The following is a 27,381-nucleotide window of genomic DNA, read 5'->3' on the forward strand; positions in this document are numbered from 1 at the left end:
GGCCAAAGGTCCCCCAATGGTAGAAAGATGTACAGCAACCTCCAAAGGATGGAGCTGCTTCAGCCTCATAAGACACTCCCCATGTCAGCAAGAGGTACTACATCCAGCAGTGATCAGCCACATGACAGACAGGACATCACTAGTGAGGCTTCACACCAATGATCAGCCAGCCCTGGATTTATATAATTTGTGCTGTTACATGTTGTAAACAAGCACCTAGATGCCATGGTGCTAGGCACAAGTCATTACAATATTTTAAGTATCAGAGGGGTAGCCGTGTTAATCTGGATCTGTAAAAGCAGCAAAGAATCCTGTGGCACCTTACAGACTAACAGACGTTTTGGAGCATGAGCTTTCGTGGGTGAATACCCACTTCATCAGATGCATGTAGTGGAAATTTCCAGGGGCAGGTATATATATGCAGGCAAGCTAGAGATAATGAGGTAGTTCAATCAGGGAGGAAGAGGCCCTGTTCTAGCAGTTGAGGTGTGTGAAAACCAAGGGAGGAGAAATTGGCAAGCCATTCACAGTCTTTGTTTAATCCTGAGCTGATGGTGTCAAATTTGCAGACGAACTGAAGCTCAGCAGTTTCTCTTTGAAGTCTGGTCCTGAAGTTTTTTTGCTGCAGGATGGCCACCTTAAGGTCTGCTATAGTGTGGCCAGGGAGGTTGAAGTGTTCTCCTACAGGTTTTTGTATACTGCCATTCCTAATATCTGATGTGTGTCCGTTTATCCTTTTCCGTAGCGACTGTCCAGTTTGGCCGAGGGGCATTGCTGGCATATGATGGCGTATATTACATTGGTGGACGTGCAGGTGAATGAACCGGTGATGGTGTGGCTGATCTGGTTAGGCCCTGTGATGGTGTCACTGGTGTAGATATGTGAGCAGAGTTGGCATCGAACTTCAGGAGCAGACTTCAAAGAGAAACTGCTGAGCTTCAGTTCATCTGCAAATTTGACACCATCAGCTCAGGATTAAACAAAGACTGTGAATGGCTTGCCAATTACAAAACCAGTTTCTCCTCCCTTGGTTTTCACACTTCAACTGCTAGAACAGGGCCTCATCCTCCTGGATTGAACTACCTCATTATCTCTAGCTTGCCTGCATATATATACCTGCCCCTGGAAATTTCCACTACATGCATCTGACCAAGTGGGTATTCACCCACGGAAGCTCATGCTCCAAAACGTCTGTTAGTCTATAAGGTGCCACAGGATTCTTTGCTGCTTTTATAATATTTTAATATCCTAGCAGGCATTAACAGCATCCAATGGAGTTAAGGCTCCTAAATAGTTTCCATTATAACTGCCAGTTTTCATTGGTTTTGAGGGCAATGGGAAGCGGCAGCCATTGAGAGATATTACAATTCTTTACAGAGATTTCCATAAAAGAATGTTTGGCAGCCCCTGTTGCAAAAAAACCTTCCAATATGAAAAACAGCAGCAAAATTGACCAATCACCCCAAAATTATTTTTAAAACTACCCCTTCCACTAGATCAACTCTACAAGTAATGAAACAGAGTGATGGGCAGGGAAACCCTTGCGGCCAGGAGAAAGGGAAAGCTGGGGTGTGTGCACACTTGGGGAAATGTGGGGAAATAGAGAGGGGGAAGTTAGGGTGTGCATACACAGGAGAATTACAGAGGTCAGAAAATGGGGGAAAACAGCCAGTAGTTTTTGGCTGCATTGAACTGCTCCAGAAGGAAAAAGCCAGAGCGTACTGGTGAATCTGGCACTCAGATTTAAAATAAAATTAAAGTTCATACTACTTATCTTAAAGTCATTAGAAATCTCAGCACTATCTTTGGGTTTCTTGTTTAGTATTCATGTACGACATCTTTAACCATTTAAAAAAAGAAATTCCTAGATAACTGTTAAACATTAAACATTAAATATTAAAGCAATATTGTAATTAACCTCAAAGAACTCAAAACATGTTCAAGTACGGAAATGAACTACCTCAAACTTTGCTCTGTAATGGCACTATGAGCAAAAAAAGGAGAAAAAAATAGCGTTTTAAGAGTCAGTTTAATCTGGAACTACAAACACTATTACGCACTAACCATAATTTTGTCATTATTTCATAGTGTCACTGCAGGGATTCTTTCAAGCTAAACAACTCTGAATTTCCTAAACTGGGAATGCTTGTTTTGGGGGTAAATAACATATCTGAAATATTTTCAACCTTAAATTACTGATGTGTAAACTGGTATCTCCACCTTAACCTAGCTTACCATAGTTTTTATCTGGGATATATTAAAGTATTCATGAAGCAAGAAAAACAGGAATAGTGCATATGTGCCTACCAGCTCTGCTTTTCACTGTACAACTTTAATGCTGAATTAACGGCTTTTGCAATTTAGATTAAATGAATAAAGTTATCAATCCAGCATTATAAAGTAATGAAAAATACAAGGCCACATTCATACTTGCTGCAGGGACCATGGCTTTCCATTTTTCTAACTTTAATTTAAAAATCTCAAATATAAAGTATAGCTTTACTCTGAAAAAGACTACAAAATATCTCCTTCCCCAATTTGTTTCCTGGATGTATTCAAAATACCTGCTTTCTTTTGTGATAAAATTTGTTGCAGCTTTTTACTCCTGTTAGTCTTGGCAGCCCACTCAAAAGAACTAATGGAATCTGCACTTAGTCTTGTATATCAACAAAACGGTTTGCTGAGTTCCAAATCAATTATATCAATTCAACCCAGTGAAATCAATGAGACTGCACTGGGGTTGCTGAAGGGAGATTTTCACCTATAGAATTTTTATTACTGGTAACAACACATATAATGAACAAACAACTGGACTCTTTAGTGAGCACATTCAACATGCATATCTCCAGCATAAACAGAGACCACTTCATAATATCATTTCCACAAAACCACTTTTCAGAGTAGAACTTAATTTTAATGTTGCCTTGACAGTTTTTGCATTTGGTTTTCTTCAACGATACTCAGTTATCTAGTGCTTGAAACTGCATTTCAAATTACAATGCTCCACATATACCCATGCTCATACCTGTTAGAAAAATCTGATACTGATTGTTTTAGAATCATAGAATATTAGGGTTGGAAGGGACCTCAGGAGATCATCTAGTCCAACCCCCTGCTCAAAGCAGAGCCAATCCCTAACTATTTTTTTTGCACCAGATCCCTAAATGGCCCCCTCAAGGACTGAACTCACAACCCTGGGTTTAGTAGGCCAATGCTCTAAACACTGACCTATCCCTCCCCGCAAGAGTATAACTTTATTTGTAAACAAAATGTATTCAAGCCAAAGGCATAATTCTGTGGGGGAATCCAGAGCTCAATTAAAGTATAAATAGTGAGATGTGTGACAAAAGTTTTTTAAAACCCCTTAGTTGATGAATACCATCTTTCTTCAAACAGATTTTAGTATATTTGGAAAGTCTGGTTAAACACAAACCTCATCAGGTGGTGAGAACAAACAGAAGAAATGTTAGATTAAAGTTGTAGGCACCTGAAAAATAGGATCTTATAATGGAAGTTCCTTCCTAGCTGTATCCTATTAGCCCAGCATACTTTCCTCTATGCTGGCAGTTCTCAAACTGTGGGTCAGGATCCCAAAGTGGGTCAGGACCCCGTTTTAATGGGGTTGCCAGGGCTGGTTTAGACTTGCTGGGGCCCGGTGCCGAAGTCCAAGACCGAGGTCTTCAGCCCTGGGAGGCAAGGCTCAGGTTATAAGCCCCCTGTCTGGGGCTGAAGCCTTGGGCTTTCCCCAACCCGGGGCAGCAGGGCTCGGACTTTGGCTTTGGCCCCTCCATCCGGGGTAGCAGGGCTCAGGTTTTGGTCCCCCCTCCTACGGCCATGTAGTAATTTTCATTGTCAGAAGGGGGTCATGATGCAATGAAGTTTGAGAACCCCTGCTATGCCTTAATGACAGCCCCAGAACAAGGAAGTTTAGCAGTAACTGAGCTGGAGGCTAATTCCTGAAGCATACAGGCACCTCACTTCTTTTCCAGTTTCTTTACTTCACTCAGGAAGTGGCAATGTGGCACAATACCACTAAAGTCAAGGAAAAACAGGACAACTGCTCAGGTCTTGTCATGCATATACACATACCTGTAAGTACTCTCATGGCTCCATGCACTGCATTCAGATCACCACTAACCAGCATCTCCATCAACAAGTTGAAAAGCTGGGGCCAAGCCTCAGGCCAGTCCCAGTGGGCTATGGCTGAAACTGCATAGGCAACACTTGATCGCACTTTACTAATAGATTCTCTCAGTCCATTGGGTAACAGCTCCCTTATGGCAACTTTTGCCTGCAAAGAATAATGATATTTAGCAAGAGAGAGCACTTATCACACACAATACAGTGTTTTCAAACAGCGCTTATCACATTCTGATACGTATAGCAGATTCTTTTGTTGTTAGTATCAGGTTTATGGAAAGTATCTGAGTGTGATTTCAAAATATGCACATCTGGATTCCTTTCAATTTATAAAGGAGACAGAGCACAACATGTAGAAATGTATTACTCTTCCCATATAAAACACACCCAAATATAAAAGCTTTCCCAAAAGTAAAGCTGTGATTAAAGTTTAGTTTATTCCTTATACACAGTTTTAATCTCATAAAATCCTTCAAATGGAAGGAAAGGCATGAGATCTCCAAGTAATCCCAAATAAAAAAGGAGCCTAGCCTTTCCTAGGAGTTCTAAATCTAGTGGAGAATATACCCAGGATCTCTGCTCACATTTAACCCAATTCCTAACACCTTTCATTTCTCCAGTTAGTTTTTCCCTGTCAGTGAGCCCCAATCTAGATGTGCTTGACTTTGCAACCTTAAACAAAAAACTGTTAAAAGAATGTTATCTCCTAGGGTGTTCGTTTGTTTTTTCAAAGCAAACTAAAAAACAGAACTCCCATGTGCAGCATATTGACACAAATGGTTCATCAGCTTGAGCTAAGGGAGTAGTTGAGAGCAATAGTAGACTGTCCTCCCTCATATGGATCAGCACTAGAGGGAGACGAGAATTTACCACTAGGGTTGACAAATATTTGTCAACAGCAGAGGAATGGCAAGATTCAGAAATTGTGGGTTCCACTCCAGTCTCTGGATGGGAGTGTGCTTTGGTGGGAACAGAGTCTTCTGCCTGCTTCCCCACAAGTCTGTCCCCTTCCCTACTCCTTCCAACCTGTCGTCGTTCCATTCAGCCCAGTCCCAGTCTTCTTGCCTAGCCAGTCCCAATCTCCTCTGTGGGGTTGCCTTTCTGAGTCAGGCTCTTCCCCCACTTCTCATTCCGAGTCTTCCTGCCCAGTCAATCCCAGTTCTCCGCTCCCCCCCTGCACCCAATTCCTTGTTTGATCTCAATATGGGTCCCCAAAACAAGACAACCAGAAACCTCAGCTTTCCCCAGTGATAAAAATCAGTTACAGCAGACAAGCAACATGCAACCAATTCAGTATTAAACAGGAATCTTACCCTTTCTGTGGTCTCTGGATGCCTAAACTTGTCTGACTGGGAACACCAGTGAGTCTCCACATATTGTTTCAAAATTACAGATGCTAACTGTAAAAGGAGAGAAAGGACATGAAGCAGAACTAAAGGTATGGGTCATATTCAGAATAGTTACAAATGTCCCTCCTCGTCCCTAAAAATGGGGTTGGCCAAAATATGACATTCCCTGTGAAAGAAACAGGAAACTTTGTTGCAGAAACAAATGGAATCTGTAGTTATTTATTGTTCATTGACAGCATGCCTGATGCTATACAGAGTCTAGAGATGTTTGATGCTAGCTTCCTATTAGACTCACCCCCATCCCAGAACCTGCTCATCACCAAATCAAGCACCATATTAAATGGCTGATTAAAACTATGTCAAGCCTAACTCAGTATTAACAACATTTTAGAGATCTCTGGGAATATGTCCTCAGACCCCATTGTTTCCACCTGGCTAGAGAAGAGAAATGGTTAGAAGAAGATGGCTTCCTATGCTGTAAATTATAACAGTTTAATAATTAAAAAGAAGTCTGGCACTTGCTATTACCCAGATGATTACTAACTACCAAGAAATGCCCAAACTAGAGGATCAAGATCAGTGAGGTAATATCTTTTATTGGACCAACTTCTATTGGTGAGAAAGACAAGCCAAAGAGAGCTCTTCTTCAGGCCTGGGAAAGGTACTCCGAGGGACACAACTAACTGCAAGATGGAACAGACTGTTTAGAGTACGTAGTTAGCACAAACTCTAAGGGACCGTTCACAGTAGAGTGGCCTGTTAAAATCTCTGCAGTCATAGGACAAAATGAGAGGGTTTGTGGGTTAAAGATTATTGCAATAAGCCATAAATCCAATGTCTGTTCACTCCACGATTTTTAGTGTCTAGCAGAGTTATGAATTTAAGACTGATATGAACAGATCTGTGTCTGACCTAAGAACAGTCATACTGAGTCAGATGGAACGTCCATCCAGCCCCAGTATCCTGTCTTCCAACTGGACAATGCCAGGTGCCCAGAGGGAATGAACAGAACGGGTAATCATCAAGTAATCAATTCCCCGTTGCCCATTCCCAGCTTCTGGCAAACAGAGGCTAGGGACACCATCCCTGCCCATACTGGCTAATAGCCATTGATGGACCTATCCTCCATGAATTTATCTAGTTCTTTTTTGAACCCTGTTACAGTCTTGGCCTTCACAACATCCTCTGGCAAAGAGTTCCACAGGTAGACTACGCACTGTATGAAGAAATGCTTCCTTCTGTTTGTTTTAAGCCTACTGCCTAGTAATTTCATTTGGTGACTCCTAGTTCTTGTGTTCTGAGGAGTAATTAACACTTCCTTATTTACTTTCTCCATACCAGTCATGATTTTATAGACCTCATCATATTCCCCCCTTAGTCGTCTCTTTCCCAAGCTGAAAAGTCTAAGTTTCATTTATCTTTCCTCATATATAAGCTGTTCCATACCCCTAATTACTTTTGTTGCCTTTTTCCAATTCCAATATATCCTTTTTGAGATGGGGTGACCACATCTGTATGCACTATTCAAGATGTGGGCATACCATGGATTTAGACAGACACAACATGATATTTTCTCTCTTATCTATCTCTTTCCTAATGATTCCCAACATTCTGTTGGCTTTTTTGACTGCCGCTGCACATGGAGGGGATGTTTTCAGAGAACTATCCACAATGATTCCAAGATCTTCTCCTTTAGCAGTAATAGCTAATTCAGACCCCATCATTTTATATGTATAGTTGGGATTAGTTTTTCAATGTGCATTACTTTGCATTTATCAACTCTGAATTTCATCTGCCATTTTCTTGTCCAGTCACTCAATTTTGTGAGGTCCCTTCCTACTTATAGGAAACCTGCACAACTCTTCCAAAGAGGAGCCTGGGAGCTTAAATTCATAATATGTGCTAACTATTTATGCTAAACAATCTCTTACACTTGCATTTAGCAGCGACACTCTGCGTACCTTTCCCCAGCCCTGAAGAAGAGCTCTTTGTGGCTCGAAAGCTTATCTCTCTCATCAACAGAAGTTGGTCCAATAAAAGGTATTATCTCACTCACTTTGCCTCTCTAATATCCTGGGACCAACATGGCTACAACACCACTACATAAAAAACAAAGGATGTAATTATTACTAAGCTTCTAGGACATTTTATATTACACACAAATTCCCTTTTATTCTTTGTGTTTGCTAGACCTCTCCGCCCCCCCTTCCTTTTTTTTTTTTTTTAAAGGACATTGCTGATTTTTACTAAACCAAAAACAGGAAAACACAACTTCAGTTCTATTTGGTATCTAGTAGAATTTAGATAAGAGAATGGTATTGATAAAAATGTAATCAGTTTTTGGATTAAGCTGCTAAAATTTAATACACTTGTTGATAAGCACCACACTAGACAGACTTTCACTCTAGCCTCTGGCTTTGTTAAACCAACAGGGAAACTGAATGACAAGGGGTATGCAACATAAGCCTGTCCTTGAGCTTGGCTTAGGTTGTATCTACACTGCAATTGTGCTAACTGGGGACTCGGACCCAGAGTTTTGGGACTCTGCACCGCTGGAGATTCAGAGCAGAGGACAAGACAGGACACAAGATCCGAGCCCTACTGCTTTGCAGTATAGATGCAACCCAGCTTGACTCAGGTACTGGGAGTCCACCAGAAGTATCCCACAATTCCATGCGACAACTTCATTAGTCCTCTCTATCCTAACAATCTGCAATCCATTCTGTTAAAATGGAAGCCATTCTGCCCTTTGGTGTGCAGCAGCAGATCAGGTCAGCATTAACACATTCTCTTCTAATCACCAATCTGCAAGCACAGTATCAGAGAGCCTCCTGGATTTGCAAGAGGGCAAACCAATCAAGCCTTTTGCAAAGTGAGCTGCTTCATGATTACAGGAGCACAGCCAAATTTTGGTGAATCTCTGGTGCAAGGCAAAGTAAACGTGTATTTCAGGAAAAGCATCAGGAATGACCATGTGTACTAGCAGATAGCTAAAAAGCTGGCACCTCTGCAGACTTTCCAGACAGGTGACCAGTGCAGCAAGCATATTAAGAGGCTGAAGAGCAAGTACCGGAAGACCAGAGATAAGAACTGCACCTCAGCTAGTTGCCAACATCATTCCCATTTTATGACAACTGAGGGGAGTTCTGGATGCTGCACTAAACACAGAGCCAGCAGTGCTTCATGACAACCTGGTCAGCCAGGATGTTCCCAGTTGGCCCTTGAATATCTGATGAGAGCCAGCAGCAGGCTCTCAGTGAGAAACAGAGCGACTCTTTTAATGAAACCAGTCCAAGAGCAGGCTGTGGATCAGGATCAACAGCAAAATGCTTGGTTTCTATTCACTGAGCTTACAGAAAAGCAGGGGTAGACAGAAGCCGCCACTGAGACCAGTAAATGTAAGACTCAAATTTACAGTTTATTACATTAACGGAAAGGATTTCTGCTGTAAGAAGCAATGCAAAAAATGATAAGCCCCGGCTTCCAGCATGTGGCCACTAATGGCAGATTGTATCACAGCGCCTTGGCATACCCCCATCACGTGAAGTTCAAAAAGGCAACATGGCATTTCAAACATTCATAAACAGCTGTAAAACGTTATTTCAACAGTTAAGTCCCAAGATGGTTGCTAGGGCCATTCTTGTTTTCCTTTCAGTAATAAGAAATTCGTCATTCTGTAATCACTCATCCTGGGTCTATGGAGCCATCTGTAAACAGTGAACGCAGTGTACATGTTTGGGAAACAGTCTTTTATTCCCAAATTAGTCCATTTCAGTTAGAGGTAACCACGCAGTCTGTGGGTCACAAAATCATTTCTTCAAAGTATGAGTGGGATGTCAGTTATTGCCCAGAACTGTGCCAGGTGTGGGGTGTAGGAAAGCTGAACATTTCAGAGTGTTTGTGTGAAGAAATAATAGGGTAAGCCAGGTGTGAGCTGAAGCATCATGTTCATTCCTTCATGGATTCTGACCCACTCCTGGCTGCTGATCACAAAATGTTTGCAGCTAAAGAGGAATTCCAGATAGTTAGTCACATTGCAGGGAAGGGTATATTTTCCAGGCCTCTCTGTATAGCTGACTAGTCCCACTCCACTCACAAATGTGCTGTTTGGTCACTATATGTTTAAATACTTTAGCTGCATACACTGCAGGTTTCCCTCCAGGAGTTTGAAATAACATCTCCCTCCGCCAATAGGGCGCAAGAATAGGTATGTCTTCCAAAATATGAAAGGTCTGAAATGAGAGAAAAAGCCTTTTGCAGCAAGGGAGCTATACATACCCCACCACACGGCAATTAGATATGAAATTTTTATGAAACAAGAAAAAAGGTTATAATTTTTAATTTACCATTGTCTCTGCAGTTCTGTAACAAATTAACAAGGCTGTATCCGGAGATAGTATGAAGACTGAATCATGCCCTTCACAATGCATCAGTTCACTCTAGAAATGTTACATTTTATATCCTTGAGATTCCACAAAAAATTGTGCTTCTCCTTTTTTCCACTTAAAAAAATGAACTAATTTAGACAATAACCCTGCTTCTTGTCCTCTTTCAGGACCCTCAAGCTATACTGCCTACTGTTCTTCAGGAACTCGATCCCTGGCCCAATATACCTCCTCAGACCATTCCAAAATGAAGCATTTCCGTGATGAAATTATGGCTGATGTTGTTGACAGGGCAGACCATATAACACCCGGTCTCCAGAATGCTCACCTGTGGAATGTCAGCAGTAGCAATCATCTGATCTTACTCAAAAGGTATTCTCAGGCAGCTAGGGTCCAAACCATTTAGAATTCCAGAACTTTTTTGGGAGAACAGAGACAGTTGTGAGAGGCACAGAACCTCACATACCTATTGTACTGGTCCCTCAGAATACTTTAGAGATGTGAGAGGGTCACTGTTACAGCATATATTTTATATTAAAAAAATTAATTGAATAATTTCTAGATTCGCAGCTTTGCAGACAAGTCCTTCCCGCAGTACTAGTATAGCTCAGAAAACAGAGCTCCTATACGCCACTCTCCAGCATGCCACCCTCATCAGAAAGGAACACTCCAAGGATCAAGAGGACTACAGTCTCTAGGCCTATGCTGAGATTGTCAAGTGTGTTAAATGCAATGGTGTTTTGGGGAAATATTAATATTTGTCCACTATGCTCTGGACTAAAGTCACCAATCCATTTCACAGATGTCTCTGGAACAGCCATAAGGATGTACTTTTCATCCACTACTGACTTAGGTCAAAGTAGTAGTTAACCACGCACAGCCTAATTAAATTTATTTACTTAAAAGCTAAGTTATCCATAGGACAGTCAACCTACAGAAAACAAGACATTTTGTCTAGAGAATTAGAACTTTTCAATGCACTTGGCTGTTTAACATGTCCATGTAAGTGGACAGTTGCCACAAATTGAAAGCCATGGTACAAACAGACACGGGATGCAGATCTGTTTGTGACATACAGCTACCTTTATGTGCTAGTACTTTAAGAGTTCAGTTATTCAGTGCATAGCACAATTTTACCTTAGCACCTATTACAATGGGACTGGGGCCAGGTGCTACCACAATACAAACGAGTTAAACAGAACATTGTCGGCCTGAACCTCTATAAAGTCTAATTCTAAATCTAACCACTTTTCCCCATTTCAGGATTAAAAGGGACAAAATTATTCCACTAGATTTATGATTATTAGAAATACCAAGGAAGCCACACAAGAAAATGATAAGATTTTGGTGTTTTATTTTGTTGCAAAATGCTTAGAGATTAAAAGGCACTGATACAAAAGAATATTTTGTGGCAGAGGGAAGATTATTTCCATTTCCTTTCTCCTCCCCTGCTACACCTCTCCCAACTACAATTTTCCAGTTTTCTTGCCACCAAGTATTAAAACGGTATTTGTAAAATAAAAACCACTAAAGGAGTAAAATATTTGTATTAGAATTAGCATCACTGTAACCAATAAGAGGCGATGCAATTTTAGACTTGTTTTGGTAAGTAATTAGCACATCGTAGAAGAGCTGGTCATAGGAAATAACCTTGGATCGAGTGATCACGAGTTGATTTGGTTTAAATTGAAAAGGAAGGATAATCAAAACTAGGTAAACTCTGATTTTTTATTTCTAAAGGGCAGACTTTGGGAGATTAAGGGAATTAGTTAAAGAAGTCAACTGAAGAGCTCAAGAACTTAAAAGTGGACGAAGCATGCACTTTCTTAAAATCAACTATACAAAAAAAACCTGACATTTGCATCCCAAATGTGATGCTGTAATGGAATCTGAGGGACACTTTATGTTATCATTCATCCCATTATTGTAAAATTGCAAGGAATCTGACCAGATATGTCATAAAAGGTGTTAGTAAAAATGTTATGATTTGCAAAGTATGATCATCTTGTTTATATGTTAGTATCATCTTTGTATTATGGAGTTACAGATATGCAGGGTACATCCATATTTTCAAACTGGTGCTGTGTCTCTGGGTGACACCCCAGATAGAATGCCATCAGCGGTAGGCCTGCTTGATGGCCCATCAACGGAAATCAGCTGTACAATGAACCCATTGAAGGGAGCCAAGTATTATACCTTATGACTCAGCAAGGAATGCAGGGACATGCCTATGGAGAGAACTCTAAGGCCTTTCAATGCCATGTGCTATGAGTTTGTGTTTGAGATAAAGGAAGTACCAGACATATGACAAAAGGGCTATAAAGGGCAGCTGCATCATCTCCATTTTGTCTTCAATCCTGCTTCTTACCCCTGGAGTAACTTTTCTACAAACTGAAGCTCTGAACAAAGGACTGAATGACTCATCCAAATTGTGGATGTATTCCTGAGGGATTTTCAAGCCAGCAAATTCACAAACACTGCTAAGAACCTGATATATGGACTTTGAAGTCTTTGTATGTATGTGACTACTTTAAAATTTAACAACTCTTCTTGTTCTCTCTTTTCTTTATACTAAACCTTTAGTTTTAGAATGCTAAAGGACTGGCCAGCAGCGTGATATTTTGGGTAACATCCAAACCTATAATGACCTGGTAACATGGCTAGGGTCAGAAGAACATTTTTTACATGTGAGCATAGTTTTAAAATAACTTCAATATTTTTGCTCAATATCTTCATTAACGATTTGGAGGATGGTGTGGACTGCACCCTCGGCAAGTTTGCAGATGACACTAAACTAGGAGGAGGAGTAGATATGCTGGAGGGTAAGGATAGAATATAGAGGGATCTAGACAAATTAGAGGACTGGGCCAAAAGAAATCTGATGAGATTCAACAAGGAGAAGTGCAGAGTTCTGCACTTAGGAAGGAACAATCCCATGAACTGCTTGCTACACACTAGGGACCGAATGGCTAGGCAGCAGTTCTGCAGAAAAGGACCTATGGGTTACAGTGGACGAGAAGTTGGATGAGTCAACAGTGTGCTCTTGTTGCCAAGAAGACTAACAGCATTTTGGGCTGTATAAGTAGGGGCATTGCCAGCAGATCGAGGGACGTGATCTTTCTCCGCTATTCGATACTGGTGAGGCCTCATCTGGAGTACTGTGTCCAGTTTTGGGCCCCACACTACAAGGAGGATGTGGAAAAATTGGAAAGAGTCCAGCAGAGGGCAACAAAAATGATTAGGGGGCTGCAGCACATGATTTATGAGGAGAGGCTGAGGGAACTGGGATTGTTTAGTCTGCAAAAGAGAACGAGGGGATTTGATAGCTGCTTTCAACTACCAGAAATGGGGTTCTAAAGAGGATGGATCTAGACTGTTCTCAGCGGTACCTGATGACAGAACAAGGAGTAATGGTCTCAAGTTGCAGTGGGGAAGGTTTCGGCTGGATATTAGGAAAAACTTTTTCACCAGGAGGGTGGTGAAGCACTGGAATGGGTTACCTAGGGAGATGGTGGAATCTCCTTCCTTAGAGGTTTTTAAGGTCAGGCTTGACAAGGCTGAGATGATTTAGTTGGGGATTGGTCCTACTTTGAGCAGGGGGTTGGACTAGATGACCTCCTGAGGTCCCTTCCAACCCTGATATTTTATGATTCTCACTGTACTGGACCAAGGTGTTCATTGGGAACCAGAAACTGGAATGCAATAAAGGGGGCTGTAAGATTCCTTTTTTTGGTGTGTGCTTCTTGATAACCAGTGTGGGGATCAGAAACACAGTTTGTGACTGGTTGAAGTGTTTAACTTCAGTGTTAACCACCAGTCTTTGGGAGAATCTGCTTTCCCTTTTGCAGCTTGCCCTGACCTTGGTATTTTCAGTGGGGGCTGCCCCAGGTACTACGGATCACACCAAGCAATGGGGGAAATCTTGCAGGGAAAGGATCCCAACTGAAATGGATGACTAACCTCCACAAAAAGGTTATTTGGAGTAAAACAGGGAATGGAAAAAGGAGTTGATCAAAAAAACTACATAGTGGAGATTAGAAAATGCATGTATAAAGTGGGAACTGCTAGCCGTCAAGCAAAATTAGCTTTCAACAAGGAAATAAAAATAAATAAGACTTTTTTAGAATAAGGAAAGATGAGGCTGGGCCACTATGCAGTCTGACTGGGAAGGAGATTATCTTTAATCTAGGTATGACCCAAAAACTAAATTAACACTTTGCCGTAGTTTTCAAAAAGGATGATAATGTGAAACTTTAGCTGGAACATGGGTTTGCTAGTCTGGTAGCAATGATTTTTAATTAGGCTATTTATTTGACGATAGTACTGTACAACTGGAGAATAGCTAATGTTGTACCTATTTTTAAGGAATAAAAAGTGATCTGGGCAATTGCAGACCTGTTAGTGTGACCTCAGTAGTATGCAAGGCTTTAGAACAAATTGTGAAGGAAGGAAACAAATTAACTTAAATAGAGGTAAATGGGGTGTAATGCAGATCATACCATGCTAATCTGATTTCCTTCTTTGAGACAATAATTGCTTTTTAGGTAAGGGAAATGCAGTAGATTGAATACACTTGGACTTTAGTAAGGCATAAGACATAGCACCACATGGAAAATTATTAGTTAAATTAGGTAAAATGGGGATCAGTACAAGCACTGTAAGGCAAATAAGGAATTGGCTAAAGGGCAGAAGGCAGGTTGTACTGAAAGGTGAAGTATCAGACTGAAGGAAGGCTTCTAGTGAAACTCGTCAAAGATCAATCTTGGGACCAATCTTATTCAATTCTTTTATTAATGACTTTGGCACAAAAAGTAGGAGTGTGCTAATGAAATTTGAGACACAAGGTTAGTGAGGTAATATCTTTTATTGGATCAACTTCTTTTGATGAAAGAGAGAAGCTTTTGAGCTACACAGGTACTTTTCCCAGACCTAAAGACTCTATTGTAGCTCAAAACCTTGTCTCTTTCACCAACAGAAGTTGGTCTAATAGATATTACCTCACCCACCTTCTTTCTCTAATATCCTGGGCCCAACACAACGACAAAAACCACTGCAAACTACTAACAAAATCTGCTCGTGATACAATGTTGGGAGGCATCTTCAATATAGAGGAGGATCAAATATTATACAGGACGCTGTGGATGACCCTGAACACTGAAGTGACAGAAACGGGATGAAATTCAGTAGTACGAAGTCATGCACTTTAAGTCTAATAAGAAGAATTTCTGCTACAAGCTGGAGGTTCATCAGGTGGAAGTAACAGAGGAAGAGAGACCTGGGAGTGGGAGTCGATCACAGGAAGACTGAGTCACCAACGTGATCCAGCTATGAAAAAGACAAATATGATCCTAGCAAATATTAGGCAAGGCACTTCCAGCAGAGAGGAGAGAGAGAGAGAGAGAGAACTATTAATGCCATTGTACGAGGCATTGCTAAGACCTCATTTGGAATACTGTGTACAATTCTGATCACTCATAGTCAAGAAAAATTAAATTAATCTGGAACTGGTTCAGAGAAGAGCTATTGGATGAATAGAGGACTGGAGGGCTTATCTTATAAGAGGAGACTGGAAGGGCTTGGCTTGTTTAGTCTAGCAAAACAAAGGCTGAGAGGAGATATGACTGTTCTCTATAAATACCTTGGGGCCAGAGTAAACATCAGGGAGGGTGAAGAGCTAAGCAAGCTCAAGGACAGTGTAGCACAAGAACAAATGGATATAAACTGGCCATGAACAAATTCAGATTGGAAGTTAGAAGATTTCTAACCATCAGAGAGGTGAAGTTCTGAAACTGTCCCCCTCCCCCCGCCCCCACAAAAAAAAAAACAGTTGTGGGGGCAAGCAACTGAATTAGTTTTAGAAGAGCTGACAAATTTTTTTTGAGTGCGCTTGTATGAAGCCCTGGAGTTCACTTTTAGTTTGTGTCTTGTTTCTAACAGCTCGTGCTTCATGGTTTCAGCTAGGCACCTGCAGAGTTCACGAAGCGTTATCCCCAACCCCATCAATGTATTTTGGGAGTTTTATCACCATCAGGGATGGCTACGACTGGGGACTGGACACCAGGCAGGGTGGGCCAAGGCTTTGAGATAGTGCCAAGTAGTCTCTTTCCCAGGTGCTTGGTTAGCTGGTTCTTGCTCACATACTCAGGGTCTGATTGATCACCATTTGTGGGGTTGGGAAGTAATTTTCCCCCAGGTCAGATTGGCAATGACCCTGGTGGGGGTTTCGTCTTCCCCTGCAGTGTGTGGATGAGGGTCACTTTCCAGGATTTTCTGGGCATATCTCATTTAATCATTTCTATGCCATTGCAAGGGCCTCCTATTCTCTGTCTCTAGTACATAATAGTCTAGTGTCCCGGGAAACTTAACATTTTGGTCTAATTCCAGTTGTTGAATTTAATGCAGGGTGCTGGATGCCTATGATATATAGGAGATCAGAACAGATGATCTAGTGGTCCCTTCCAGCCCTAAACCCTGACTCTGAGATATAGCAATTTCCTCCAATATCATTAAAAACCCTTTCTGAATTCAGTTTAAATAGAGTTTGAAGTCCATTGTATTAAAAACACAAAGTTTAAGTATTATTGTGGAATTGCATGTAACTTCTGTAGGGGAGAGACGTGACTAATGCAAACCTTGGGAAGGGTCAGAGCTTCAAAGGAACATTTGAAACAATGAGCCAGACAAGAATGAACTTCATGAACCTGTAACCTTGGAAAACCTCTTTGGTGGGTTTTGAAGGATCCATCACCTGCCAAAGCTCTTATTTGAATCGAGGGTGGTCTCTGGTAAGCTTATTAGCATGCATGTAGGGGTTTTTTAAATTGTTTTTCTTATGTACTGCTTTCACATTAAAAAAAAGCGTGCTTGCTTAGAAAGAGCTGTGCGCTAACTTATACCTATGGGCAATTACACTGTTTTTGGCCTCTGAAGAGCATGCAAAGCAGGACTCCTTAGACTTGCTGAGGAACTCATTGTAGGAGGGATGTGTACAGCCTGGAAAACCCAGATCAAGAGGGAGAGAAATACAGGACTCCATGCAAGAGACATGACAGCTGAGGAGCTGGGAGCTTAAAGAGGGTGCCCTCAAGGGATTACAGAGGAAGAATACAGGTGTAGCTGACCTGAACTGTGACAATTAATATTGTCCATATTAAACTTTAAAAGGAAATGGGACAGTCCTGTCCAGGTATAAAGCTGGCAGAACAGGGATGCTGTAGATTTGTAGCATAGTTTATAGACTTTAGCTACCAAAGTTGCATTCAGAATCTGCAATTCAATTTTATCCCCTGTGATTAGCCATAGCTACTTCAACACACTGTTGATCTTCTAGCAACCTGAGCACTATACATCATCTTAATTACTGAGCTGCCTGAATTTGCAATTCTTCAAAGTAGAAGTGTTCAGTAAATATTTCTGGTCTGAAATTGGGAAAAAACTATGTAGCCATGTCATATATGATGCAAAACTTTCCATTCTGATAGTAACTCAGGAGGACCTTAATAAGAACATAAGAAAAGTCATACTTCGTCAGACCAAAGGTCCATCGAGTCCAGTATCCTGTATTCTGACAGCAGCCAATTGCAGAGGTCCCAGAGGGAATGAACAGAACAGGTAATCACCAAGTGATCCAGTTCCTGCTGCCCACTCCCAGCTTCTGGCAAACAGAAGCTAGGGACACCATCCCTGCTAATGGACCTATCCTCTATAAATTTATCTAGTTCTTTTTTGAACTCTGTTACAGTCTTGGCCTTCACAACATCCTCTGGCAAAGAGTTCCACAGGTTGACTACACATTGTATGAAGAAATACTTCCTTTTGTTTGTTTTAAACCCGCTGCCTATTAACACAAGAACTAGGCGTCACCAAATGAAATTATGAGAGGAAGTAAATAACACTTCCTTATTTACATTCTCCACAACAGTCATGATTTTATAGACTTCAATCATATCCCCCCTTAGTTGTCTCTTTTCCAAGCTGAAAAGACCCAGTCTTATTAATCACTCCTCACAGGGCAGCTACAAAACAGCAGCTACTAAAGTTAGACATTTTTATGTCAGTAGACCGGGAAAATTTGTTTCCAAGAGTTTTACAAGAGCTGCCAAGGAACTCTCTGGATTGAAAGTTGTTTTTCAATAACTCTTGGAATACTGGGGAAATTCCAGAAGACTGGGAGAAAGGTAATGTCATGTTAAAATTTAAAAGAGGTAAATGGGACACCTCTCAGGTAATTACGGGCCTGTCAGCTTGTCACTGATCCTGGGCAAAACAATGAAGCAGCTGCTATAGGACTCAATTAATAAAGAATTAAAGGAGGGTAATATAATCAACGCCAATTAATATGGGTTTATGGACAATAGACCTTGTCAAACTAACTTGACTAGATAGAAAAGGATTACAAGTTTGGTTAATAAAGGTAACATTATCAGAGGGGTAGCCATGTTAAGTCTGTATCCACAAAAACAACAAGGAATCCGGTGGCACCTTAAACACTAACAGAATTATTTGGGCATAAGCTTTCATGGGTAAAAACCCACTTCTTCAGATGCATGATGTGTTGATGTAATATACCTGGACTTCTGCAAGACATTTAACTTGGTACGGCATGACATTTTGACTAAAAAACTAGAATGATACAAAATGAACATGGCACACATTAAATAGATTAAAAACTGGCTAACTAATAGGTCCCAAAACATACTTGTAAACAGGGAATCATCATTAAGCATTTTTAAGTGTTTTTAGTGGGTCCTGCAGAGACTGGCACTTGTCCCTAATCAATGACTTGGAAAACAACAAACTAAGCACTGATTAAATTTTCAGGTGACGAAGATTGGGGGAGTGGCAAATAGAGAGGACAGGTTACTGGTACAGAGCGATCTGGGTCGCTTGGTAAGCTGGGCCCAAGCAAACAATGTGTGTTTCGATACAGCCAACTGAAAGATCATACATCTCATAACAAAGAATGTAGGCTGTACTTACAGGATGAGGGATTCTAACCTGGGAAGCAATGATTCTGAAAGACTTCGGAGTGATGATGGATAATCAGCTGAACATGAGCTCCCATTGCAACACTATAGCTGAAAGGACTAATGTGATGCTTAGACGTATAAACTGGATTATCTAGTAGCAACAGGGAAATCATACAACTACTATATTTGGCACAGATGCAACTGCTACTGCCATACTTTGTTGATAAATAGGAGGGAGTTCAGAGAAGAGCCACAAAAACGATTACAGAATTGGAATACACCCCTTATAGTCAAAGACTCAAGGAGCTTAATTTATTTTAACAAAAGAAAAAAAAAGTTAAGAGGTCACTTGATCATAATCTATGAGTACCTACACAAGGAACAAATTTGATAATAGAGGTTTCTTCAACCTAGCAGACAAAGGTATAATACAAGATCCCATGGGTGGCAAAGGTGCAAATTTTTAACAGTGAGGCTAATTATCTATTGGAACAACTTACCAAGGGTTGTGCTGGCAATTTTTAAATCAAGACTGGATCTTTTTCTAAAAGATCTCCTCTAGTTCAATCAGGAATTAATTCAAAGAATTCCTATGGCCTGTGTTATGCAGAAGGAGTCAGAATAAACGATCACAATGGCTCCTTCTGGCCTTATCTATGAACCTGTCGACTAGAGGTTCTCAAATTGTGGTACATATACCACCTGTAGCATGTAAACTTTATGTTCCATTTATTCACTTTACAATAAATTTAAGAAAGCAGTATGGGAAGCAAAGTTTGAGACCTTCTGTTTTAAACCATTACAAAAGCAGATTTTAACTACTTTGCTATGTGTTTTCTGTGTTGTGGCAACATCTGTGTGTACAATCTGTTTAAGTCCCCTCTTTGCTGTCAGCCTGGTGACAAACTCGATGAAGCATTTAAGGCACTGCTCCCCTTCCTGAGCAGCTTGCCACACACTTCTCCCCAGTGGAAATATTCCAAAGCTACAGAAATAGAGTACACAGTCCTGCATTCCCCAGCTAGCCCCTGGCTGAGCCAATCCACCTTGGGAGGAGCACTGATGTTATCCCATTATGGGAAACATTTAGCAATGTAAGAAATTTGTTTTTCTCTGATGCAGCCACAACCATCATGCATGCTGGGTCTGATCAGCAGTGCTTGGACAATCTTCCTTTCCTCCCTATATGTGGTTAGAGGCTAAGGGAGAAGGTAAGGCAATAGGATGGGCAAGACTTATCTCAGAACCTGATGTCTAAAAGCAGCATTAGCCAGTAATATCTGGTTGAGGTGGCAGTACCTAGAGAAAGTGTCATCTGAGCACCAGGTAGCTCAGAAGTGTTCAGGAATAGAGGCTTCTCCCTCTCAGCCCAGAAGCTGGCTACCACTCTGGCAGAATGAGCCTTGAGCTTCTTAGGACAGGAAAGATCTGCTAAAGCATAACAATACTAGGTCTGATCCAGTAACAAGTGACATGAGATGCCATTCCTTCCAACATGGAAATCCTCAAAAAGGATGAAAATGGAAGAGGATTTCCAGAAGCCAGCTGTCACAGACAGATGGTAAGACAATGCTACCCTGCTCACTGATGCCAGCCCATATATAGATTCTATTCTACAGAGGTACTTATACCACCATCGCCACTTTAGTGTCCAAGCACCACGTGTACTGAGCTCGAACAGCATTATTCTGAGAGTTAGTCACACATGGATAATGGTCGTGATTTTTGACAAAAACAAATTTAAAAGAAAATGGAGTAATGCTAATTGGAAAATACCACCTATGACTTCTCGCCTGCACATATAAATAGCAAGAACAGTCTGCTATAGAACAAGTCAGCAAGGGAATGTTTCCCATTCCCACACCCCCATACTAGTTCCCCAGTCCTCAAATCAGTTCACAGAAAAAGCTATTATGCAGTTTTGGTTATTATAAATGTGATTAAGTGCTGAGCACAAAAACATTCTCATTGCTACATGCTCCTATCTATTAGATTTATAGAGAAATAGTATTTATTTTTACTTTTTTTTAAAAAAGGAAATATGAGTGGACATTTATAAACCAACAAAAGTTATAATCCAACTCTTCTCTACAGCATGCTTGAGAAGACTCACCTGACGAATGGCCAATACTCCCTGGGGATCTACAGTCAGTTCTGCTAAATGAACGCCAAATTCTGCAAGAAAGAATATCTTAAATGAGACTAAGAATAGAATATCTAATTGAGACTAAGAATAGAATTAACATTCACAGGAACGGATTTAAGCCAACAGAACAGTACAAATCACAAAAAGGATTTCAGCCTGCATCTTCTGGAAGGCATAATGCTGACAAAGTGAACTATATGCATGAACGAGAAAACAGCCCCATAGAGTAGCTTCTCTGCTGAATTGAAGGCATCCAAATTCTCCCTCCCTCAGAGTTTTTTATTACTGCTTTTTATACTAAGTGAAAGACTGTAAGGACAAAAAACAGAATTTTGTCACCAATTTAAGTTACTATAGATTTACACGCAAACAATGACATTAAGTGAGCACCTGCACAGAAGCTATAAAAAAGATTCACAGATGGAGCTATATGTAGTGTCCTACCAAATTCATGGTCCATTTTGGTCAATTTCGTGGTTTTAGGATTTTAAAAATCGTAAATTTCATGATTTCAGCTATTTTAAGCTGAAATTTCAGAGTGTTGTAATTGTAGGGGTCATGACCCAAAAATGAGTTGTGGAGGAATCGCAAGGTTATTGTGTGTGTGTGGGCGGTGGGGTACCACTACCCCTACTTCTGCGCTGCTGATGACTGTGGCACTGCCTTCAGAGCTGAGCAGCTTGAGAGCAGCGACTAATGGCCGGGAGCCCAGGTCTGAAGGCAAACCTCCCTCAGCAGCGCAGAAGTAAGGATGGCATGGAATAGTATTGCCACCCTTACTTCTGCGCTGCTGCCTGTGGAGCTGTGCCCTCAGTCAGCAGCCACCACTCTCCGGCCACCCAGCTCTGAAAGCAGTGCAGAAGTAAGGGTGATAATACCGCGACCCCCTAAAATAACCTTGTAACCTCCTCACACATACAATTCCTTTTTGGGTCATGAGTCCCAATTTGAGAAATACTGATCTCCTCTGTGAAATCTGTATAGTATAGGGTAAAAGTACACAAAAGACCAGATATCACAGGAGGAGACCAGATGTCATAATCTGTGACGCAGCTAAGAATTTAGTAGGGCCCTAGCTACACAGGTTCCTTAGCCCACAGTCCATGAAGAACTTGCTCAAGTGGTTCACAGAGATCAGTCTGATCATTACTTCTGAGGGCATTCTGTGCCAAAAAATTAAAACATCTGCACAACGATGGGAGATCACCCTGTAGCATCCCCCGTTACCTGACTCTGATGCAGCACAAGGCCTAGGCCTGCCCCAGAAACACCCTGGGGCCCTGCCCCTCTATGCCAGGCACACCCAGTGTGTGGCAGGCAGGCAGGCTCAACCAAGCAGGATCCAAGTGTGGAGGGGTTCGTGGGGGGGTGTCTAGGCGTGGGGTGAGAAGATTCTGTGTGGGACAATCTGGGCGCAGGCAGCTCGGTGGGGGGTCTAGGTGTGGGGGGGTCTGGATTCACAGAGGCTCATTGGGGGGTTTCCAGGTGCAGAGGCAATGAGACTCTGCAGGGGCTCCCAGGTGAAAGTCGCTGGGGTTCAGCTGAGGGGTCTGGGTGTGAGAAGTTTGGGGGGGGGGGGAAGTCTAGGGTGACCAGATCACAACATTAAAATATTGGGACACATTCGGGTGCTGTCAGCCTCACCCATAGTCCACCCCCACTCCTCCTAGGCTCTGCCTCCACTCTGTCCCAGGTCCCACTCCCTCCCCACTTGCCCCCCACACGCCCTTCCTCCTCCTCCGGCCCCCTGCTGGCTTGCTGCATCCCTCCTCGGTCCCCTGCCCGCCACTCGCCCCTACAGCGCTAACTTCCCCTCTGCCAGGAGCTCGCCCACCCCCCACCTCTTCCCACCCAAGCATCCGCCCTCGTTCTGCCCCCATTCCACAAGTCCCCACTCCTGCTCTGCCTCTTCTCCATCTCCTCCACTGAGCATGCCGCATCCCCACTCCTTTCCCCTCCCTCCTGGAAAGCGCTAAGCGCTGCCAAACAATGGTTAAGCAGCAGGAAGTGCTGGGGGGGAGAAGGGGAGTGGGGACATGGCACATTGGGGGGAGAAGGAGGTGAAGAGGTGGGAGCTTGGCTGCGAAATTTCCCCGTAGGTGCTCCAACCCTGGAGCACCCACAGAGTCGGCATCTCCCCCCTGCTCGCCTCCCTACCTGAATATCGGGACAAATGGCGTCCTGATCATACATTGATCGGGATGCGGGACAAAGGGTTAAATATCAGGACAGTCTCTATTTTATTGGGACATCTGGTCACCCTGGGGGGGTCTGGGTGCTGAGGGAGTGGGGCTTGGTGGCGTGGGGGTCTGGGTGCAGCTAGTTGAGGTCTTGATGTGGGGGCTCAGGGTGGAGGGTTGAGTGCAGGGATCTCAGTGGGGGCAGCCTGGGTACAGGGGGCTCCAGATATAGGAGTTGAGGTTCAATGGGCTGGGGTTTCGGTATGGAGGGCTAGGGGAGTTCTGGATATACACGGTGAGGCCTGGCAGGGGTGTCTGGGTATGGGAGGTCCAGATGCATGGGGGTTGGGTGATTAAAGTACTCTGTTTTTCCTTGTTACCAGATGCTACAATCTACTAGAAGACAGCTTTTAAAAATACACTAATATTTTCCTATTACTGTACTATATAAGAAATTCCTGTAGTTGCCATGAGGATGTCATGTAGTCAGAGATAGGTTGTGCAATCATGCATGGGACGAGAGGCATACATGGTAGATCAGGGGTCGGCAACCTATAGCATGCGTGCCAAAGACAACACATGAGCCGATTTTTAATGGCACACTGCAGCTGCTGCTGGCCCCAGCAGCGGGCTGAGCAGGGCCGACAGCCGGGCCCCCGGCCGGCAGCAGCGTGCCATTAAAAATCCTGCGCGGCCCAGCCTGCTCTTCTCCACCCCCTGCCTACCGCTTTCTCTGGCGGAGGCAAAAGCAAGCTTGGTCCTGCCAGCTGCTGCTGTAGGGCAGGCTCCGCCAGCAGTCAAGTTTCCCCCTCCCTCGCCTCTTCCCCCAGTGTGCTGCGTTGTGCTTTGCCTCCCCTCCTTCCCTGCCGCCGATGACCCTTCCAAAGGAGGGGAGAAGAGGAGTCCCAATGCCCTCGCTGCTCAGACCAGGAAGGAGGCAAAGAAGAGGCAGGAGCGGGCCTTGGGGAAGGGGGGTGCAATCAGGGCGTATTCCTCCAGCCCCCATCATGTACCGCTCATGGCAGGGGGCTGGGAGCACCCCTCCGATTCCAGCCCATCCCCCAAGCCCTGACCCCTGCACCCCACTCACACCCACGACCCCTGCACACACACCCCACGACCCCAGCCCTGACTCCTGTCCCCCCACACCCTATGCCCTGACTCCTGCACCCCCTCACATGCCCCCAGTCCTCTGCCCTGACCCCTGTACCCTCCTCACACACACCCTGCCCTGACTCCTGCACTCCCCACACATATCCAGCCCCCCCATATCCCATGCCCTGACACTTGCACCCCCGACATCCCCAACCCCCACCCTGAGAGCCAAACAGGAGTTCCTGCACGCTCCCCTACATTCCCACCTGCACCCCTCGCACCAAATGAGAGCTGCCCTGGTAAGTGCTCCACACCCAAACCCTGAGCCCCGTCCCTCAATCTAGCCCCTGGCCAGACCCTGCACTCCAACCCTCATCCTGCTCCTTCACCCCCAGCCCTGTGCTCAGTTCACCCCCACTCTCAGCTCAGTGCAGAGAGAGACAAAGAGAATGGGCCAGAACCAGGGAGAAGGTAGGTACTCACTATGTGGGCAGGGCCGGGACCCCAGACCGGCAGCAGGCTGAGTGGGGCTGGCAGCTGGGGCCCTGGCTGGCAGGAGCCAGCTGACAGAATGCTAGAGCGGCAGTTAGCTGAGCTGCTCAGTCCGCTGCCAGTCTGGATTCCTGGCCACCGGTCCCTTGCCAGCTGAGATCCCAGCCGCCGGCCTCACTCAGCCTGCTGCCAGCCTGGGGTTCTGGCTGCCAGCCCCTTGCCAGCAGGAGTCCAGGCCTGCAGAACGGAACCCCAGGCCGGCAGCAGGCTGAGCAGGCCAGCAGCATAAGATCAGCATTTTAATTTAATTTTAAATGAAGCTTCTTAAACATTTTGAAAACGTCGTTTACTTTACATACAAAAGTAGTTGAGTTATATAATTTATAGAGAGACCTTCTAACAAACGTTAAAATGTATTACTGGCACAATAAACCTTAAATTAAAGCGAATAAATGAAGACTCGGCACACCACTTCTGAAAGGCTGACAACCCCTATGGTAGATTATCTTGTAAGATATGCTTCACATTTTGAAAAAGTATGAAAGCCCCTGAGCCTGTCTATGAAGAGATGGGGAGGATAAGATCCAATTCAATCAATGTGCAGAAAAGCACCATGGGACCAGGAAAAGTTCTGACAGCAGTAAATCTCAATTTGTAGCTAAATATGCCTACTATTTTATATTGGGTGCTTTGTATGAGTGCAATTTCAGTTTAAAATTTCTGCCTCTAAAATTCTTAAATAGCAACATGCAAAGAAAAATATTGAGTTTGTGCCTTTTAGCTTCTCTGTGGTGGATAAAGACAACACTGAAAGGTATCTTTTTAAAAAGGTGTTCTCAACTTGTGTTTTTTCCTTTAGATGTATCAGGAATATCAAGTCTGCTCTTTTTTGTTTTACAGATAGTACTGGAAGCCCTTAATCAACTCCTTGGAGTTAACTAGCTGTTAAAGAAATAAGTTTGATAAGTCTCAATAAAATCTCTTCCTTTCTCAATCAGACTTCACATACAAGGTACCTGATTATATAAAGCCATTATTCGCCACTCATCCAAAGTCTTCCAGAGACAAGGACTAATTTTTACTGTTAAACAGAAGTAAAAAAATAGCAGCTTTCAGGCCTTTGTTAAGTTACATGGCAATGCAGAAGTCCGCTGTTGGGAGAGGGGGTTCACTCCTCTCTGGGGCGGCTGGGAGCCAGGCCGCCTCACTACCTGGGGTGACGACAACAGTTTCAGGCCCAGACCCTCAGGCAGGGGCTGAGCAAGCAGTTCAGTTTAGAGAGCCCGGGTCCTGGATCAGGGCGGGGCCACAAACACTGGTGCAGGGCTCAGACCCTCAGGCAAGGGCTGAGCAAGCAGTTCAGTTTATACAAGGTAAGAGGCCCAAGCTTCTGGGCCTGAGCGTTGGGGCAAAGGGGGAGACTGCCACCCGTGAGTGGGGTGGCAGGGGGGACGTAGGCCCGCCCACTTCTCTGCGTCCCAGCCCGGGGCCCTAACAGCAGCAGGCAACCTGCTGTTGTGTCAGTGGGGATCCAGGCCGCAACACATTGACATTGGCTCTGGTTCTGCTGCAGCCAGACTAGGGTTGGCTACCCCCAAGCTACTTCCAGACTCTCCCTCAGGGCTTACCTGGATCCCGGTGGCATCCTCCGCAGGGTCCAGGTGCATGGGTTCGTCCCAGCCGGGGCTGGAGGGTAGGTCTGGCAGCTCCTCCGGAAAGTCTGTCCACGGTCGCTCCGGCAGCTCCTCTGGGTAGCGAGCACGGGGAAGCTCCGGCAGCTCCTCTGGGTAGCGAGCACGGGGAAGTTTGGGCCATTCTTGGTGGCTACCCTGGATTGCAGGAGTCTCCCGGTCCCGAGCTCCCAGAGGGACGTCTGCTCGCTCCGGCCGCTGGCGCCTCACTGAGCTTGGAGGGCCCGCCTTTATACTTCCGGGTCGGTGCCTGACCCTTTGTGGGGCGGGCTCAGAGCTCTTTAGCTCCGCCCAGTCCAGCCTCTGGCTGGGCTCGTCATCCTCCAGGGCGGCTGGGAGCCAGGCCGCCTCATTACACACCTCCTCACTCAAGTCTGGCTCCCGTGCGGCGGGGCCAGACTCTTTCATGCCTCCCACGCAGGAAAGAAAGTCCGCATTAGCGTGGTCCTTCCCAACCCTGTGGTGAACCGTAAAGGCATAGGGCTGTAATGCCAGGTACCACTGCTGTAGCCTTATATTATGATCTTTCATTTGGGCCAGCCATTGTAGTGCGGCATGATCAGTGACGAGCGTGAATGGGACTCCGAGGAGATAATACCGCAATGCATCACAAGCCCACTTCATGGCGTGGGCCTCCTTTTCCACTACCGCGTAGTTCTTCTCCCGAGGGAACAGCTTTCTGCTGATATAGACAACAGGATGTTCTTCCCCGTTGACCTCTTGGGAGAGGACAGCCACAAGTCCCATCTCCGAGACGTCTGTCTGGAGGACGAATGGCCGGTCATAATCAGGGCTATATAGAACCGGTTTGCGGCAGAGGCTTGCCTTGAGTGTCTGGAATGCATTGTCGCACTCTTGGGTCCATCTTACTTGCCACGGGCTGTCCTTGGTCAACAAAACCAGTCAAGCGGGCTGCAATAGCCACAAATTGGGG

General features: G+C 43.9%; 1 protein-coding gene across 3 annotated transcripts in view; it reads right to left on the reverse strand.

The window, feature by feature from the left end:
* The window catches only part of IPO9 (importin 9), a 178,625-nt gene that overhangs the window by 135,673 nt on the left and 15,571 nt on the right, over positions 1–27,381 (reverse strand). For all 3 annotated transcript variants that reach the window (XM_030561056.1, XM_030561057.1, XM_030561058.1), the window contains 3 exons: positions 20,957–21,018; positions 5,454–5,540; positions 4,090–4,291 (listed from right to left, as the gene is read on the reverse strand). In XM_030561056.1, the coding sequence (XP_030416916.1) occupies positions 4,090–4,291; positions 5,454–5,540; positions 20,957–21,018 (351 nt within the window). The remainder of the gene's footprint in view (positions 1–4,089; positions 4,292–5,453; positions 5,541–20,956; positions 21,019–27,381) is intronic.

The sequence above is a fragment of the Gopherus evgoodei genome, chromosome 4, assembly GCF_007399415.2.
Source record: "Gopherus evgoodei ecotype Sinaloan lineage chromosome 4, rGopEvg1_v1.p, whole genome shotgun sequence".
NCBI lineage: Eukaryota > Metazoa > Chordata > Testudines > Testudinidae > Gopherus > Gopherus evgoodei.